General features: G+C 36.2%; 1 protein-coding gene across 1 annotated transcript in view; it reads left to right on the forward strand.

Annotated features, from left to right (window-relative positions):
* Positions 1-21,320, forward strand: part of LOC129257996 (ectopic P granules protein 5 homolog) — a 110,653-nt gene that overhangs the window by 79,015 nt on the left and 10,318 nt on the right. The window contains exons 20-26 of the mRNA XM_064096120.1: positions 157-366; positions 8,531-8,761; positions 11,761-11,927; positions 13,736-14,020; positions 15,041-15,164; positions 15,488-15,623; positions 20,918-21,089. Of these exons, the coding sequence (XP_063952190.1) occupies positions 157-366; positions 8,531-8,761; positions 11,761-11,927; positions 13,736-14,020; positions 15,041-15,164; positions 15,488-15,623; positions 20,918-21,089 (1,325 nt within the window). The remainder of the gene's footprint in view (positions 1-156; positions 367-8,530; positions 8,762-11,760; positions 11,928-13,735; positions 14,021-15,040; positions 15,165-15,487; positions 15,624-20,917; positions 21,090-21,320) is intronic.

A 21,320-nucleotide genomic window follows, 5' to 3' on the forward strand; every position in this document is an offset into this window, starting at 1 on the left:
TATATCCCGGTCCAAAATAGCATACTTAAAGTAGGGTTAAGATGATTTTATCTCACTGATTCAAATGGAGATAAAGTTTTTATTTCATCTGAGAAAAATCCATGGCTATATTTAATCCACCATTTTGAATTCAATATTTTTACTGTTATTCTTTAGACGCTTCTACAAGGTAGCAAGAAGCCTGGCTCACTTCATGGTTTGACTGATACCATGCTTGAATTTTGGCTCATTATCCTGACATCCTGTAAGAGTTGGCATACCAATCATGATGTATGTCAGGTTCTAGATGCAACCTTAGAGTCTGCCCTTATCTGTCACAAAGCAAGTGATGTACTGATGCAAGAAATCTTCATGACACACTTCAGGGTAAGATCATATTAGTTGATGAGAATAGAGAATATTAAGAATCTGATCTTAGCACAAAGGGTCACCTCTCATGCATGAAGTGTTAAAAATAGACAGGAGCAACGAGCGATTCCACTCTTTGTCTGCTTTGGGATTGATCTTACAACTGTGTAAAACTGCCAAGTACCGAGCGACTCCCAACATTTTTATTGCATTTTGAAGATACCATCCTCAATTTGTTAGAAAAAAAGTTTGTGAACTCGGTACAAAATCACAGATTTTTTCAATTTAGCATATTTTTTAGCAGCCCCACTTCTTGAATCTGAACTAAGCCACCACATGCTTTGGAAATATGGCACGGATCCCGCAATTTGAAGAGCGAAACAGAGATTTTCAGGGGTGATATTTGGTGAGTGACAGTTCCTGAGTATGATACATGTATGTATGTATTGGCTCTAATGCAGTTTTGCACCATCCTGTGTTGCGATGATGATTGCCTGTAAGCTCTGCCGCACTCAGTGGCTGCACTGGCATACAATATAGGCGTAGCTTGTGAAATAAGCTGACATGTTGACGTTATTAGCTGTCGGGCTGCGATGCATTCAATACATGTATTTCATTAAAAAAAAATTCAAGTGAGTTTTTATTGACTTGCCTACATAGCAGAGCGAGACTGTAGGCGCCGCTTTTCCGACGGCGGCGGCGTCAACATCAAATCTTAACCTAAGGTTAGTTTTTGAAATGACATAACTTGGAAAGTATATGGACCTAGTTCATGGAACTTGGACATAAGGGTTAATCAAGTATTGGTTTCAGGTCACATGACCAAGGTCAAAGGTCATTTAGGGTCAATGAACTTAGACCATGTTGAGGGAATCAATATCAAAATCTTAACCTAAGATTAAGTTTTTGAAATGTCAACTTATAAAGTATATGTAAAGTATAATGGACCTAGTTCATGAAACTTACACATAAGGGTAATGAAGTATTACTGAACATTCCGCCCGAGTTTCTGGTCATATGACCAAGGTCAAAGGTCATTTAGTGTCGATGAACTTTGGGCATGTTAGGGGTATTTGTTGAATTTCCAACGTAACTTTAAATTTTGAAGGAGCTAGTTCTTAAAACTTGGACATATGAGTAATCAAGTATCACTGAACATCCTGTGCAAGTTTCAGGTCACATGACCAAGGTCTAAGGTCATTTAGGGTCAATGAACTTTGGCCATGTTGGGGGAATTTGTTGAATTGGCATCATAACTTTGAAAGTTTATGGATCTAGTTTGTGAAACAAAGACACAAGGGTAATCAAGTATAAATGATTGTTTTGCACACATCTTAGATCACATGGTTATGGTCAAAGGTCATTTTGGGTCAATGGACATAGGAGTGTACCAGTGTGTTGGCTCATTTGGTAGAGCATATGTCTCACAACCGGGAGGTTGGGAGTTAGAACTCCGGCAGCGTCAGACCAAAAGCCATAAAAAGATGGGAGTTGTTGCTACCTTGTTTGGCGTTCAACGATTAAAGGGATAGAGCCTTGTCGATCTGGCGCTACACACCGGCTGCTAGACCCACGATCAATAGGGCAAAGCAAATTTTCGGAGTATTTCATTTCATGTCTATTTCGAACAATAAAATATGGATTATTATTTCATTATCATATGAATGTTTTCTTTTGTGAATGATTATTCAGTAGCCGTTTTCAACAGTCAGCACTGCTGCTATATCAAATCACGTAATGCAGGCGAGACTGCCAGAGGCGTTCCACTTGTTAAAGGTCAAGTCCACGCCAGAAAATATTGATTTGAATCAATAGCGAAAATTCAAACAAGAATAATATTGAAAATTTCATCAAAATCGGATGTAAAATAAGAAAGTTATGACATTTGAAAGTTTTGCTTATTTTTCACAAAACAGTTATATGCACAACTCAGCAACATGCAAATGAGAGAGATGATGATGTCCCCCACTCACTATTTCTTCTGTTTTTTAATGTTCGAGTTATACATTATTTCCATTTTTACAGATTTGACAATAAGGACCAGTTTTACTGAACCATAAATTGTTAGAATAATTGTAATTCCCCATGTTCATGAAGGAAGAAAACTTATTTCCCCTTCTGATGAGTAGAAAATTAACATATTTCATATTTCATATAATAGAATACATAAGAAATAGTGAGTGAGTGACATCATCAATCCCTTCATTTGCTTTATCGACCTGGTGGGTGTTTCATAAAGCTGTTCATAAGATACGAATGACTTTACGCACGACTGGTGATCCTTTCTTGTACTGTGTGATATCCCTATGTAATTGATTTATGACCTAAGAACATGTTCCAGTTGTGTGTAAAGTTGTGCGTAACTTTACTAACAGCTCTATGAAACACCCACCAGGGTGTGCATATAACTGTTTTGTGAAATTTAGCAAAACTTAGAAATGTCATATCTTTCCTATTTTGCATTTGATTTTGATGAAATTTTCAGTGTTATGCTTCTTGGATTTTTCTCTATTTGTTCAAATCAACTTTTTGTTGGGGTGGATTTGTCCTTTAAATAAGAAATTAAAAATTATGAAAAAGATTTGAATAAGTACAAATTCTGTTAAAATTTGAAAAACATCATCCTATTCAATTTGATAGACAAAATTGTTAAAGTTAGAAATTTAATATACGAGATACAAACTGTTACGATACTGCAACAAATAACAATCAGAAATTGAGATTTAAAGTTTAAACTTGATTTCCTTTTTTTTATTACAGGAAATACATCATGTACTTAAACAAAATTAAAACAAAATATCTTACTGTACATCAATCTCTTGAAGTATCCGAAGAACAATCCAGGGTCATAGTTCACAGTTATGATAGTCCAGTATATAATCCAGAAAAGATCCAAGTTCCTTAGTGAAAATTCCTTAAAGTTCACAATGATGGCGATAATGAAACTGATGTTGAAGGACGATGAATAACAAGAGTCACTGTAACGAGTTGAAATGTCCGTGAAGACGATGTTGATGATGATTAACAGTCAAATTTCAGCAATCCATGGGTTGAAAAGCGTTCATTAAAACAGGTTGATGATCTCGATGAGAACTGAGAATTCCTCTATCAAAATAACTGCAAACAGTTCATTGATGACGTGCAAATAATTCCACAGAAGATAAATATTCCAGGTGGAAATAAACTCTGCTCTGACACTAAGTCTGGCGTGAAACTCTGAGTTCTGATCTGATATGATGAAGTGATCTGATATGATGAAGTGATCTGATATGATGATGTGATCTGATATGATGATGTCCTTGAAGAAACTGCAGCTTATATACAAATTACAACTATTCTAGAGACTTCTAGTATTCTCTACAGTGCGTCCCATAAAAAACGAAACCGAGATTTAGCAATGATTTATCATAACTTAATCATAAATAAAATAGACAAATGACCTACCAATGTAAAGCTTAGAATCTCCTCTTTCATCTGATATTACTTGGATAATTCCTCATTCACGCATGAGTGAGCAAAAACAATTTGAAGAAAGGATACCAAAAACTCATTTGGCGGGGGGTATCTGAATTTCAAAGAGAAAATCACATGACTGAAAAGTTCAATATCTGCTCTTTTATTTGATACCTTAATCACAGAAAATGGTCAAGAAGTAAAAAAGTTATGATCCCTCGAAACAATGCTTGTATTTCCATAATTTCATTAAATAAACGTGTTTTCACTGGCTTCCCACAGAAGCTATCGCACGGTAACAAAAGACTTAATGCATGGCTGATCGTCAACAAAACGGAATGTCGAGAGAGTTTGAACGCTAGCCTCTAAAACCTCTTCATTTTATGAAATTATTGAAATTCAAGCCTTATTTCAAATAACCAGAACTTCTTGACCATTTTCTGTAATTGAGGTATAAAGAGCAGATATTGAACTTTTTAGTCATGTGGTTGTCTTTTTAAAACCCAGATACGGCCCGCCAAATGAGTTTTTGGTATCCTTTCTTCAAATTGTTTTTGCTCACTCATGCATGAATGAGGAATTATCTAAGTAATACCAGATGAAAGAGGAGATTCTAAGCTTTAAAATGGTAGGTCATTTGTCTATTGTATTTGTGATTAAGTTATGATAAATCATCGATAAATCTCGGTTTCGTTTTTTGTGGGACGCACTGTATATTACAGTCAGACTGCAGGTCCCAAGAAAGTGGCTTCTTTCATCCAAGTGATATTCATGACTTGAGATGTTTTGCATATTTAATGAGCTTGATGCGGACCAAAACACCTCTTTTCATTCGGTCATTGCTGCTCTAATTATGCATCAAATTTCATGAATTTGGTACCATTGTAAAGAAGAAGAATCATTCTTTCAGGTCATGTGTTTGGATTTATTCATAGATTTTGTAATATAGGTTAAAATTTTGATCTCAAATATGCTACAAAATAAATATTTTCACCTGACAAAAGCTGCTATTTTCACACTTTATTTTTGTTTGAGCCCAAATGATTTTTATATCATGATAAAGCTGAATATGTATGCTTTAAAATGATATAGGTTTCAAAATAAGAATTGGTTTAATCGGGTCAAGATCACACTTTTCATTTGCCAAGTACATAAAGCAGCTTGAAAACAAGAATACTGCACTCTGATTGGTCAAAGAGACCGCACACTGGCAAATTCCAACGGTTCCAGTGCCTGGGTTCGTGGGAAGGTCACACTTCCCATGTGGTAATCTCCTCAAATACCCCGCGCCTGTTGTTCTGTGAATCTTATCCAGCCAATCAGAACTCTGGATTTCATGCAAGTACAAAATTTCAGAAATCTCGTCTTGTACCTTGGTGGGAAAAGTGTGATCTTGACCCGATTAAAAGGTACTGCATATCAAGAGTGGCATTGTGAGAAAGTACAGAAGTTCAGCTTTATGTTGATATAAATATCATTGAGGCTCAAAATAAAAAGTTTTGCACAATTTGCAAAAGAAAACAGAGGAAGAAAATTCAGTTTTGAGGCACATTTTCAGGCCAGAAATTTACTTATTTAACAAAATATTGTATACAAAATAAATGACCAATATGAAAGAGTAACTTTTACTCTATCTGATGGTGCAATAATATTTCATTTAACTTGAGGTTAAAACAGGTAAATTCTTAGAGAAAGAAAATCTCACGAATCACTAGATTTTGCAAGGAGGAGGATTCAGCCACGAGATGATTTGGATGAATCTGGCCTTTTTGCTCATTAGCATAGGGACCTGCGGTCTGACTGATTAAGAATATTCTCCTTCTTTCTGGAGCATTCTACATTTAGAACACTCTTGAATGACCTCATTGAAATCAACATGTCAATAACATAGTTAATCCTACTGTTCTTTTCACTGCAGGCTGGCTATTATGTAGCAATCTATTGTCTGCTTTTCCCTATTCAGAAATAACAATAATCCTTGGCCTTTAAATAGGCAGAGGCCTGCATAACAAAGATTATTCAAAGATTAGTGTCCAACAAAGCTGTAGTGGAACATTCTTGATCATTCTATGCTATAAATATCCTTACAGTGGAAATAACTAAATAAATGAATGTAATTTCTCTTACAATTCTTCTTATATGTAACAAAACAAACATTAAATAACAATAAATTAAATAATTATTTAACAATTAATAACAATGAAGAAAAACTTATTGTCAAGATTATCTAAAAGTTGTCCAAATTATTTGTCTCCTTGTGTAATATAAGGGGTCTCTGCCAGCCAATATAAATATAAAAATACAGTATTTATCACATATATGGTATAGACAGTAGTCCATGTATAGATCACAATTACTTGCATTTTAATGCTCACTTAGCTTAGTATTAGACATGAAAGAGTATACAGGGGCCCATGGTGGCTGTTTTGACTCTCAAGAAAAGAAATATTTTGTAAAAAATCATGTTTTCAGAGATTATTTGACACCTGCAAGACAATTACTGGTACAGGAATTTTAAAGTTAATATGTGGGTAATTTTGTGATTTCCATGGGTAAAGTGCACATTTTGGAAGCCGTACTGGATTTTTACTGATTTGTGGAAAATGCTCAAGGTTATGCGAGTGGCATCATTCAGATTTGCTATGAGCACTCTCAAATTGACAAGAAACTTATAAAAAAGCAAGTACTAACCCAATTTCTAAGGTTTTAGTCTCTACTAAATGGTCTAATTATTAATTATTGTTATTTGTTTTTTGTGGGGGGGGGGGGGGGGGGGGGTCATAAAGTCAAAGATCAAGGTCACAGAATTCATTGTAAATATTGCTTGTTCTTACAATAACTAAAGAATTATGTGGGGATCATCAGGCCTGTGAAACCTCAGCTATTTAGTAAGAAACTGTTATTTTCATTCTTTTGAGGTTTGCATTTTTTTTAATTTTCCCTTGACCATCTATCTTAATTATAATTAGTGTATCCCTTTAATTTGATTACCAATGAGCTGGAAATGAAATACACAAGAGTATAAGCTATGAATACATGTAGTAATAGCAGCACTTTGTATCCTCAGGTAAAAAGCACTATATAAATCCAGCCGTTATTGTTATTGTAAAAAGCTGGGAAATTATGAAGATAGCCAAAACAATAACAAAAAAGACTGATTCAAGGCTATTTCTTATAATTTGCTTATTGTGTGTATTGTCTGTAATATATTCCTTTTGTACATTGTCATGCGTGTATCTCAAAATGACTGAAATGTAAACAAGGGATCTCCATCGCATGTGATATTTCTCTCTGAGAGCTTGATGAAGCCAAGTGAATTTGGTAGTGTACTGCATACAATTGACACTTTGGAGGATATGGTACCATATTAGTGCTTAATAGAAAACTTGATATGGGTTATTAAGTCCTATTTTTTATTCCTTTGGCTTTATTGGCAATATAATGCATGATGTGTTGTTCGGTTATGACACTACTCATGAACTTTACTCATGCCTGACTGACTATATTCCCAGCCTAGGCGCATTAATAAGCAGCTGTTAGGTGCTAGCCTGGCATGGGCTGGACATGTGCAGTTTTCGTAATGACTTTAACACTAACAATTTTATTTTTTTGCTCTTATTTCACTACATCAAAATAAAAATGCAAGATACACATTTGTAATATGATGTACTATTTTTAAAATCAAGAATTTATTTGCTTGAATTTGATTTTTTAAAACTTATTTTTTCATTTTTTACTAACATCAGAATTATCTATAAAATTGAAATTAAGGTGAGGGGTATAGACCTGTCAGATATGCTCTGAGTTGAGCTGAGAGCATTAACCTCTCCCACAGGGACTTTGTACTCCTGATGTCCGCTTCATGCACATAATTTACTATCTAAAAATTTCTGCCCCTGGATTCTTCTAAATGTTAAGTTGTTTTCTTGAAACCCCACTGACCGTCTTATGTTATATGTGTTATACAATATTGATGACATTTTTAATGTTGGTACTTGTTTGATTTTTCTTTATGTAGTCAACTCAAACTTTGTAGGGTTGGGCTTGACCTTTAGTATGGCAGTGAGTCAAAACTTTGCGTGTGTCCATACTTCGCGGATGGTCATTATCTAAAAAAGTATTCAATATCTTTAAAATCTGACATCATCAACATGAAAAGCGACCTGAAATTACCCTCTACCGTAAGTTTCTTTAGGATGAGTTCAATATTCATGAAAATATTGATAAAAGATCGGCAAATTTTTCACCGTCAGCGCTGGTTAAAAAAAAAGTCTGAACTTCCTAACAAGCATCATAATATAATCATTTTGCAAGCAGATATCAAGTATGTGAGTAAAACATGGTATTGACCGATTCTCTAGCATTTTGCCGCTCGTCTGATATAATATCTCTCCTTTTGAGCTTGAGATTTTCTTTAAATTTCGAGACTTTGTCCTGCGAAGTTAGGTCACACTTTCAGAACTGATTTTTAGCACAGTGATTGGAATAGAATTTTAAGATCGTGATACCAGCAAAACCCCTTGACCTACTTCACATTTAAATCAATGATTTTCCAGCTTACCCTCTTGCCGTCAATGTAGCGTTTTTTTAGATTGATTTTCTATAAATTGTGAACGAATTTAAGCCTGATGAATATTTTTAAAATGTATGTAAAGTTTGGACACCCCATCATATATAAGATTTATATTAATGTGATACTATTATTTCACCTTTGACCTTCATTTCACAGAAGAATGTGCGTAATCCTAGGGCTAGCGGTTTGCTATCATCTGTTATGTCCCTAGTCTCCTCATCCAGTCCTTTACCCACCATGACAGAGCAATACAAGAAAGAATTCCCTTGGCTTGCTTACTCTCTCATGTTAGCAGAGACAAGATTTCTACAGGAAAATGGGGTGCTTCAAATCATCTCACAGGAGCTTCATGCCAATGCCAATCTGACCAATGACCAAGCTCTCAAGGTATTAACAATTCTTTTATTCTCGAGATTCTAGAAGTTGTGTTAATAAATGATTATGACAGACCCAAGTGGAAATATACTTACTACTATACTAGCAACATTAACTAGCAATGCTAGTAAAATGGCAATATTATTAATGTAACTCACAAACAAACAGAAATCAATTCATGCCAGATGGGGATGCCTGAAACAATGTGTCTGTACGTGTATGCATGTGTGAGCAATTTAGTTTTTACAGACAAGTATCTTACTTACTTACTTGGATTTCGAGATGCAAAGCTTGTAGCTTATTTGCCCTTCATCACATTGGATAGTCTCTGGTAGGATGGTTTTTTCAGTGTCTCTCAATGAAACTGCTTCCTCGGGTAAAGCATTCCAGTTATTTACACTCATTGTATCCCTCAAACAGAGTCTGGAGGATACTATGGATTTGGCCTCGTCCTGCTGCCGCGGCCGCATCCGCCGCTGCAGAGATTTCTTTGTGAGCGCTTTACCAGCTGCATTTCTTCTCTGATCATCTTCAAATTTGGCGTGAAGGTCGGTTATGGTAAAGCAAAGCCGACTATTGATTATGGTGTGGGCGGAGACACCATTGCCATGGTAACAAGTTTTTGTGGAAATAGCAGAGATGTCCTTGTGAGCGCACTACCAGCTGCATTTCTTCTTCTCTGATCATCTTCAAATGTGTGGCGTGAAGGTCTATTGTGGTAAAGCAAAGCCGCCTATTGATTTTGGTGTGGGCGGAAGCATCATTTCCATGGTAGCAAGAGCTTTGTGGAATAGCAGAGATGTCCTTGTGAGTGCTCTACCAGCTGCATTTCTTGTCCGATTATCTTCAAATGTGGCATGAAGGTCGGTTATGTAAAACAAAGCCGCCTATTGATTTTGGTGTGGGCGGAGACATTGCTATGGTAGCAAGTTTTTGTGGAAATAGCAGAGATGTCCTTGTGATCACTCTACCAGCTGTATTTCTTCTCTGATCATCTTCAAATGTGGCATGAAGGTCCATTAGGGTAAAGCAAAGCTGCCTATTGATTTTGGTGTTGGCAGAGACATCATTGCCATGGTAACAAGAGTTTTGTGTAATAGCAGAGATGTCATTGTGAGCGTTCTACCAGCTGCATTTATTCTCCGATCATCTTCAAATGTGGCATTAAGGTCCATTATGGTAAAGCAAAGTCGCCTATTGATTTTTGTGTGGGTGAAGACATCGATGCCATGGTAACAAAGGGTTTTTGTAGAAATAGCAGAGATGTCCTTGTGAGCGCTCTACCAGCTACATTTCTTCTCTGATCATCTTCAAATATGGCATGAAGGTCCATTAAGCAAAGCCGCTTACTGATTTTGGTGTGGGCGGAGACATCGTTGCCATGGTAACAAGAGTTTTTGTGGAAATACATGTAGCAGAGATTTTCTTGTTAGTGCTCTACTGGCTGCGTTTCTTCTCCGTTCATCTTCAAATTTGTCATGAAGGTCCATTATGGTAAAGCAAAGCCGCCTAATGATTTTGGAGTGGGTGTAAACATGGTTGCCATGCAGCCCTTCCAACGGTGCCGGCCTTAGAGGAAGAACACAGGAGAGAGAGAGGTAATCATATTTTTTTGAAAAAATTTGGTAAAACCTGTAACTTCTGCTTTTTTTCAAGTTTGTCATAGCAGTTGGCACACAGAAGCAATATTAGAAGGTAAAGCGAAGATGCCTATCATTTTTGGTGGTGGGGGGGGGGGTCTTTATTGCCATGCCATGGATACAATCCTGCTTCATTCCAAGGTATATGTATCATAATACCATACTGTTCCCATATAGAAAGTTTGTCATAGCAGTTGGCACACAGAAGCAATATTAGATGGTAAATCGAAGATGCCTATCATTTTTGGTGGTGGGGGGGGGGGGGGTCTTTATTGCCATGGATACAATCCTGCTTCATTCCAAGGTATATGTATCATAATACCATACTGTTCCCATATAGAAATTTTGTCATAGCAGTTGGCACACAGAAGCAATATTAGATGGTAAATCGAAGATGCCTATCATTTTTGGTGGGGGGGGGGGCATCTTAGGGTTAGGTTTACAAAATATATCCAGATTACTATATAATTGTATTCCCCAACAGGTGCTACTGGAGAATACTTTAGGTTCTGCAGAGTTACGCTGCTACGTCATATTATTGTAATCAAATTTGGTTCACATAGGCAAGATGTGGGCAGGGTCATTGTTGCCATGATAATTGTATTTATTTGTCAAATTTTCTTTGTGAGCTCTATATATTGCAATGATGGATGATGCGGTGGGTTCGAGGGATACATGTGCTCGGCTGCGCGACCCGCTGAGCATCTCTAGTTGAAAACTCATTTTGCCTTATTTGCATCTGTGTTTTCTTAATTTCATGCTATGACCTTTGGTTCTACCATGAACATCAATCTCAAAGAAGTTGTTTAGGTCAATTTGATCAAGTCCTCTTGAAATTTTGTATATTTGGATCAGTTCAGCTCTTTGTCTTCTATATGATAGAGTAGGTAGTCTTAAAGCCTTCAGCCTTTCAGGATAGTCTAGATGACAGAGATGAGGCAGAAGTCTGGTTGCTCTCTGTTGTACCTTTTCAAGTAGATCTTCATCTCGTTTGTAGACTGGAGCCCATGCAGAGTTGCAATATTCCAGAGTAGGTCTTACAATGGCCTTGTAAAGATTGAGCCATCCTTTCTCATTTATTGCTGTGAAAGACCTCTTATATTCCAAGTTTTTGCATTAGCCCTTTTTGCAACATCAGCAGCATGTGTGCTGAAGGATAGAGAATCAGATATGTTTGTTTACTTCTGGGACAGTAATCTTCTTAAAGACGTGACCAGTGCTCAGATATTGTATGTTCCTTATCTTGCATTACTGGGTCGAGTTACAATGCCCAGTATAAACCCATTTACATATGGATGCAATTATTTCTGATGCCTATTTTCTTTCTGGCTGTTCACTATTACTGTTACCACTATTATTGTTTGCTTATAGAGAGCTAACCAGCAATTAAAGAGTAATTACTTGGTGTATGCAAACCAGCTACCTATCTACCGGTGGGCTCAACTGGCTTTGGATACAGACATCATGCATCCTCTATTACCAGTTATATGGCAAATGTTCTTTACTCTTTATCTAGAAAGAATGAAGGCACCAGGCGGGTAAGCTATCATTGTATTCTTTAAAACAATCTGAAAAATAAAATCCACCTGTATTACTTTTCTATACAAAAAATGAAATCAAATAACATTATCAAACATTTCAAAGCTAAAGTTTTGTATGTACATGTATTAGCTGTGAATGGTTAAGGTATAGTATCAAGGTATATGAGGTATCAAATTAGTTGTAGTGACTTGCCTAGGTTGTGGAACAATGAAAGATATAATGATTCTGTTACAGTTTTTGACACATCACCATGGCAAGGCTCAAAATAAGATTTTGTAAGGTGAAGGCCATCTTTAATAGAGCACTTTCAGCTTAGGGAAATATGGCCTTTAATACCCCAATATTTTATGAGCATCAAGGTCATTATAAAGGGGAATGAAGGCCACTTTCATAGGGTTGCTAATTCTGGTCAAAAGAGCGCCAAGGCCAACTTAAAAAAAACTGACAAATAGCCCAACATAAGTGTTAGACTGAAGTTCACATAAATTCAGACATCTCTGTCAAGTACCATTACCAGCACAAGTATTATTTAGAAAAATTAAAGTAATTTTCCATAAATATCCTAAATTGTAAGTCAACCTCAAGTAAAATTCAATAAAGATATTAAGAGTATATATAAATCATTAAAAAAGGTCCCATTATAGAACACTTCACAAGTGCACACAACTCCATCACATTTAACACATTCTCATGCCCAGGATGACAACACTATATATACAGGCTGCTAGAACAGTGGTGGAAACCCTCCAACCCTGCTAAAATGAATTTTAAAGTGCTGATTTTATTCATGTTTTCCAAAAGTAAAAGGACATCTTTATAGCATAAATCATTAAAAAATATCAGTTTAGTTGATGTTGAGTATCACACAGAATTATTGATTCAATGAGAAGAGCTTTCCAGGTCATTCAAAGTTGAATCATTGTATTAGTTTGGTACATTTTGATTTAGATCAGCCAGACAGTACCATTATCTAGAGCTTACATCTAATAATAGATTGAAAATAGCCTAAACATTATACTTTTCTTTCACCACAATTAATTCAACATGGCATAAGAATATTACTAGATTCAGGTCAATCTTTAAAATTTATGATTAGCATTATTTTAATTATTGCAAGTGGATTAATAATTTCCTCAAACCTCCAATTACCCCCTTTTTATAAATGGAATAGTGCTGGGTGATATTTCGATATTGAAATGATGCGATATTAAAAAAATATTGAGTATTCAATAATTTTTTCTTCTCTTTATACCATTTCTGTTGTCATTTGTTACATATCAAATCAACAAAAATTATAAGCTATTGCAGTATCTCCTTTTTCAAATGAAAAAACAAACACACTATAATACAATAATTTGCGGTACAAACAAGGAAAAAATACAAATTGTTTGAATACGATGACAACAATGAATTCAAAAAGCAATTACAAAACTCAAAAGACCATTTTCCAAAGCTCAATATTTATCTCTTTACTCGTTTTACTCTTATGCAATAATGGTTTTATGATTATGGTGATATATTGCAGTAATATAATATTACCAAAATGTTGACAATTATGGAAAATTAATTACTATTTATTGAACAAAAAAGCTGCTCTGTATTGTGCAAAACAATAAAATACATAAGAAAACATTTTGATACCAATTATTTATCTGTGCATTTAATCAGAATCCCTCTAAAAGTCTTCTTTTTTAGGCTTTATTTACAGATGTACAGCCAAGTTCTATCATAATGCTTAAATTAGCATAATTGATTAGTGTAAAATACATTTTATTATTATGGTTGATTATTCTCTCTCTTTCAGGACTGTAGAGCGATATAGCATAGGTTACCGCTATTTTCAATGCTACAGTGATGTAACTTTCTTGAAGAAGCTGAAACGTCAACTTTCACAAACTGCGGACTATCATCATAATGCTAGTCAGGGAGACATACCTGAAGGTCACTTCTCTGAAGGTCAACCACACATGAGACAGAAGAACACTGTAGAGGGTGCTGTTGGAGGAAATGAAGAAGGAGTGGTTGATGGGAATAACAGCAAGGATTGTGAAGCTATCACTGACAAGGAAATTCACAAAAGGCTTCTCAAGTAAATTAATAGTTATTATGAATATCTAGGGAACAACTTACTATCATCTTCCTTGATTTCTCAAAGTCATTTGTAGTGTTAACCATTGTAATATGATTGAAATTCTTTCAAATTATATGGAATCCCAAATGAAGTAATGCAAGCAACCAATGTAATGTATATAGATCCACTTTCCTTTTCTCAAAGTGTAGATGGATCAACTGGACAGTTTGTGACAACTTCTGGAATTCTTCAGGGTGACACTTGGCACCATATATATTTGTATTATTGTAGTAGATTACATTCTAAGATATTCACTGGATGGTGTACATACAAAAGGAATGGACATCAAAACTATGTCTACAAGTAGGGACCTAACCAAATATTTGACTGATTTAGATTATGCTGGTGATATAGCATTGACTTCTGCTCTTTTGAAGGATGCACAAGAACTGCATCTTGCAGTAAAGGATGCATCTGCAAAGTTTGGCCTCTACTTGAATTCCCAAAAGACCGAGTACATGACATTTATTGAAGCTCATCATGTGATCGCACAATTCGCATCTGAGATCCCCCGGAATGACAATGAAAATAGCAATAGATGAAATTTATGGAGATCTTCCCCTATCTCCACCTCTGTAATTAAACATAGGCCTACATGTAGTTTGAGATTTGCTGGTCACTGTTTCCGTAGTGAGAATGAAGTTATTTCTTATGTACTTTTTTTGTGCCTCCCTCATAAAACGAGAGGATGGAGACCTTTAAATTTTGTTGATTACATACTGTATGTAGGGATACAAATGATTTGTTACACGATTTACCAACTCTCACGTCAGATCGCAAAACCTTGCGTACCATTGTTGATTCATTCTAGGATGCATCTGATTTGTAGTGTAGTGTAGTAATTACTATGAAATTACATATACATGTGTGGTTGAAAATGTATAAGAGAAATGGAAATCCCAGTCACCAGGAATTATTGATTTAGAAGGAAAGTTCACCCTCAATCTTGGATATTCCATTGTTCTTTGTTTATATCAGGCTTTATCAGACATTCCTCCTTTGGCTTGAAGAACCATTACTTCATGAATCAAGTTTATATCTACCTGCATTACCAGACCAGTATGACAGAGAGAAACTGGCAACAATATTTGCTGCTCAAATGGTAAGCTCACATGTCACTGTTTTGACTAATTACCAACTGGGTGTGGTATCTGTTTATATTTGATTCTTCATGAATTGACAGTGATATTGATTTTTGATGAGTAAAGTGTAGTAATGCAGGTTTTGTATTCATTTATATGAACCTATTTTAATGTAATCATGAGCTTGTCAATGAGTAAGTTCATTTTTCACTTTTGTCACAAATGTTATATGTAAGGAAGTATTTAAACACATTTTGCCTTCCTCACTGTTATGTATAATAAATTTCTTGATTTTAAGAAAAAGAGATGAGGTTATTTATCGATTATTTGTTACTATTTTCAGGAGCCTTGGATGGAGTATGTTGATTGGGATCGTGTAAGCTCTGGAGTAGACATATTGGTAACCCAATGGCTTCAGGTTACAAGACCAACTATGTACAGGAATAATAGTCTCAATGCTCAGGATCAGGAAAAAGAGGGTAATTCTCAACAGTCAGAATGTTAACACTTTTATCTGAATAACAGTAATCCTAGCCAACTGCCCCCCTACACAGATATTGGTAATTGATCTAGTGATTGCAACTCCTTTAAAAAGTCAAATCACAATCTTTAAGCATTGCAGATTTATCTTGTCTTTGGTGCAAAGGTAACTTTACGTGCACCTGTTGATCCTGTCTTCAATGAAAAATTAGATTCTCATTCATGTTGCCCCATAGAAGGTACACTTGAAATCACATCCTATATCAGGCACACTTGAAATCACATCTCATATCAGGCACACTTGAAATCACATCCCATATCAGGCACACTTGAAATCACATCCTATATCAGGCACACTTGAAATCACATCTCATATCAGGCACACTTGAAATCACATCCCATATCAGGTACACTTGAAATCACATCCCATATCAGGCACACTTGAAATCATATCCTATATCAGGTACACTTGAAATCACATCTCATATCAGGCACACTTGAAATCACATCCTATATCAGGCACACTTGAAATCACATCCCATATCAGGCACACTTGAAATCACATCCCATATCAGGTACACTTGAAATCACATCCCATATCAGGTACACTTGAAATCACATCTCATATCAGGTACACTTGAAATCACATCTCATATCAGGCACACTTGAAATCACATCCCATATCAGGCACACTTGAAATCACATCCTATATCAGGCACACTTGAAATCACATCTCATATCAGGTACACTTGAAATCACATCTCATATCAGGCACACTTGAAATCACATCCCATATCAGGTACACTTGAAATCACATCCCATATCAGGCACACTTGAAATCACATCTCATATCAGGTACACTTGAAATCACATCTCATATTAGGCACACTTTAAATTACATCCCATATCAGGTACACTTGAAATCACATCCCATATCAGGCACACTTGAAATCACATCTCATATCAGGTACACTTCAAATCACATCTCATATCAGGCACACTTGAAATCACATCTCATATTAGGCACACTTGAAATCACATCCCATATCAGGTACACTTGAAATCACATCCTATATTGTACACTTGAAATCACATCTCATATCAGATACACTTGAAATCACATCTCATATCAGGCAAACTTGAAATCATATCCTATATCAGGCACACTTGAAATCACATCCTATATCAGGCACACTTGAAATCACATCCCATATCAGGCACACTTGAAATCACATCTCATATCAGGCACACTTGAAATCACATCTCATATCAGGTACACTTGAAATCACATCTCATATCAGGCACACTTGAAATCACATCTCATATCAGGCACACTTGAAATCACATCCCATATCAGGCACACTTGAAATCACATCTCATATCAGGTACACTTGAAATCACATCCCATATCAGGTACACTTGAAATCACATCCTATATCAGGTACACTTGAAATCACATCCTATATCAGGCACACTTGAAATCACATGTCATATCAGGCACACTTGAAATCACATCTCATATCAGGTACACTTGAAATCACATCCTATATCAGGTACACTTGAAATCACATCCTATATCAGGCACACTTGAAATCACATCTCATATCAGGTACACTTGAAATCACATCCCATATCAGGCACACTTGAAATCACATCCCATATCAGGTACACTTGAAATCACATCTCATATCAGGTACACTTGAAATCACATCTCATATCAGGTACACTTGAAATCACATCTCATATCAGGCACACTTGAAATCACATCCCATATCAGGTACACTTGAAATCACATCCCATATCAGGTACACTTGAAATCACATCCCATATCAGGTACACTTGAAATCACATCTCATATCAGGCACACTTGAAATCACATCTCATATCAGGTACACTTGAAATCACATCTCATATCAGGTACACTTGAAATCACATCCCATATCAGGTACACTTGAAATCACATCCCATATCAGGTACACTTGAAATCACATCCCATATTAGGTACACTTGAAATCACATCCCATATCAGGCACACTTGAAATCACATCTCATATCAGGCACACTTGAAATCACATCTCATATTAGGTACACTTGAAATCACATCTCATCTTAGGTACACTTGAAATCACATCTCATATCAGGTACACTTGAAATCACATCCCATATCAGGTACACTTGAAATCACATCCCATATTAGGCACACTTGAAATCACATCTCATATCAGGCACACTTGAAATCACATCCTATATCAGGTACACTTGAAATCACATCCTATATCAGGCACACTTGAAATCACATGTCATATCAGGCACACTTGAAATCACATCCCATATCAGGTACACTTGAAATCACATCCTGTATCAGGTACACTTGAAATCACATCCTATATCAGGCACACTTGAAATCACATCTCATATCAGGCACACTTGAAATCACATCTCATATCAGGTACACCTGAAATCACATCTCATATCAGGTACACTTGAAATCACATCCCATATCAGGTACACTTGAATCACATCCCATATCAGGTACACTTGAAATCACATCCCATATCAGGCACACTTGAAATCACATCCCATATCAGGCACACTTGAAATCACATCTCATATCAGGCACACTTGAAATCACATCTCATATCAGGCACACTTGAAATCACATCCCATATCAGGTACACTTGAAATCACATCTCATATCAGGCACACTTGAATCACATCCCATATCAGGTACACTTGAAATCACATCCCATATCAGGTACACTTGAATCACATCCCATATCAGGTACACTTGAAATCACATCCCATATCAGGCACACTTGAAATCACATCCCATATCAGGCACACTTGAAATCACATCTCATATCAGGCACACTTGAAATCACATCTCATATCAGGCACACTTGAAATCACATCTCATATCAGGCACACTTGAAATCACATCCCATATCAGGTACACTTGAATCACATCCCATATCAGGTACACTTGAAATCACATCCCATATCAGGCACACTTGAAATCACATCCCATATCAGGTACACTTGTAATCACATCTCATATCAGGTACACTTGAAATCACATCTCATATCAGGTACACTTGAAATCACATCTCATATCAGGTACACTTGAAATCACATCTCATATCAGGTACACTTGAAATCACATCCCATATCAGGTACACTTGAAATCACATCCCATATCAGGTACACTTGAAATCACATCCCATATCAGGTACACTTGAAATCACATCCCATATCAGGTACACTTGAAATCACATCCCATATCAGGTACACTTGAAATCACATCTCATATCAGGCACACTTGAAATCACATCTCATATCAGGCACACTTGAAATCACATCCCATATCAGGCACACTTGAAATCACATCTCATATCAGGTACACTTGAAATCACATCTCATATCAGGTACACTTGAAATCACATCTCATATCAGGTACACTTGAAATCACATCCCATATCAGGCACACTTGAAATCAGATCCCATATCAGGCACACTTGAAATCACATCTCATATCAGGTATACTTGAAATCACATCCCATATCAGGTACACTTGAAATCACATCTCATATCAGGCACACTTGAAATCACATCCCATATCAGGCACACTTGAAATCACATCTCATATCAGGTACACTTGAAATCACATCTCATATCAGGTACACTTGAAATCACATCTCATATTAGGCACACTTGAAATCACATCCTATATCAGGTACACTTGAAATCACATCTCATATCAGGTACACTTGAAATCACATCTCATATTAGGCACACTTGAAATCACATCCCATATCAGGTACACTTGAAATCACATCTCATATCAGGTACACTTGAAATCACATCTCATATCAGGCACACTTGAAATCACATCTCATATCAGGCACACTTGAAATCACATCTCATATTAGGCACACTTGAAATCACATCTCATATCAGGTACACTTGAAATCACATCTCATATCAGGCACACTTGAAATCACATCTCATATCAGGCACACTTGAAATCACATCTCATATTAGGCACACTTGAAATCACATCTCATATCAGGTACACTTGAAATCACATCTCATATCAGGCACACTTGAAATCACATCCCATATCAGGTACACTTGAAATCACATCCTATATCAGGCACACTTGAAATCACATCTCATAGTAGGTACATGTACACTTGAAATCACATCTCATATTAGGTACACTTGAAATCACATCTCATATCAGGTACACTTGAAATCACATCCCATATCAGGTACACTTGAAATCACATCCTATATCAGGCACACTTGAAATCACATCTCATAGTAGGTACACTTGAAATCACATCTCATATTAGGTACACTTGAAATCACATCTCATATCAGGTACACTTGAAATCACATCCCATATCAGGTACACTTGAAATCACATCCCATATCAGGCACACTTGAAATCACATCCCATATCAGGTACACTTGAAATCACATCCCATATCAGGCACACTTGAAATCACATCTCATATCAGGTACACTTGAAATCACATCTCATATCAGGTACACTTGAAATCACATCTCATACCAGGCACACTTGAAATCACATCCCATATCAGGCACACTTGAAATCACATCTCATATCAGGTACACTTGAAATCACATCTCATATCAGGCACACTTGAAATCACATCCCATATCAGGCACACTTGAAATCACATCTCATATCAGGTACACTTGAAATCACATCTCATATCAGGCACACTTGAAATCACATCTCATATCAGGTACACTTGAAATCACATCCCATATCAGGCACACTTGAAATCACATCCCATATTAGGCACACTTGAAATCACATCTCATATCAGGCACACTTGAAATCACATCCCATATCAGGCACACTTGAAATCACATCTCATATCAGGTACACTTGAAATCACATCTCATATCAGGTACACTTGAAATCACATCTCATATCAGGCACACTTGAAATCACATCTCATATCAGGTACACTTGAAATCACATCTCATATCAGGTACACTTGAAATCACATCTCATATCAGGTACACTTGAAATCACATCCCATATCAGGTACACTTGAAATCACATCCCATATCAGGCACACTTGAAATCCATAAATGCATGCCTGTAAGGTTAAGCAAAAAACGACAAGAAAAGGTCACCAAAGGCTTTGATGTATTTCAAACAGTCCTAGTTGCAACCCATACTACATGAATAGGTGTTCTAAATGGCCATTGTTAAGTCATACTTTGGTATTGTGGTCTATCATTGTTTTTGTAGCCTCAACACATGTTCTCAACCATCTACATCAGTATGAGAATCCCAAACCAGAGCCAGTTGTCAAAGCCTTTATAGCTCCCATAAGAGAAATACCAGATAATGTTTTAGTGGATCATCAAGCTATGCTCCAGTTAATTGAAGGTGACCTTCAAGAGATGCTCAACTATGCCAAGTAAGAGTCACAGTGTAATCATACATACATTTACCTTCATTGTATATATATAAATTCCTCAAAAAAAAGTTTGGAAATCTGACTTTGATCAATAAGCCCTCCTCGGTTTTAGTAAATATCAATGTGTAATTAATATAAATGAATATTCTCTTTTAAATGATATCCTACATGATATGATTATGGTTCACATGGAGGTGCAGTGCCTTGAAATGTGGAGCAAGGTCAAAAATC

This window comes from Lytechinus pictus, chromosome 3 (genome assembly GCF_037042905.1).
Source record: "Lytechinus pictus isolate F3 Inbred chromosome 3, Lp3.0, whole genome shotgun sequence".
NCBI lineage: Eukaryota > Metazoa > Echinodermata > Echinoidea > Temnopleuroida > Toxopneustidae > Lytechinus > Lytechinus pictus.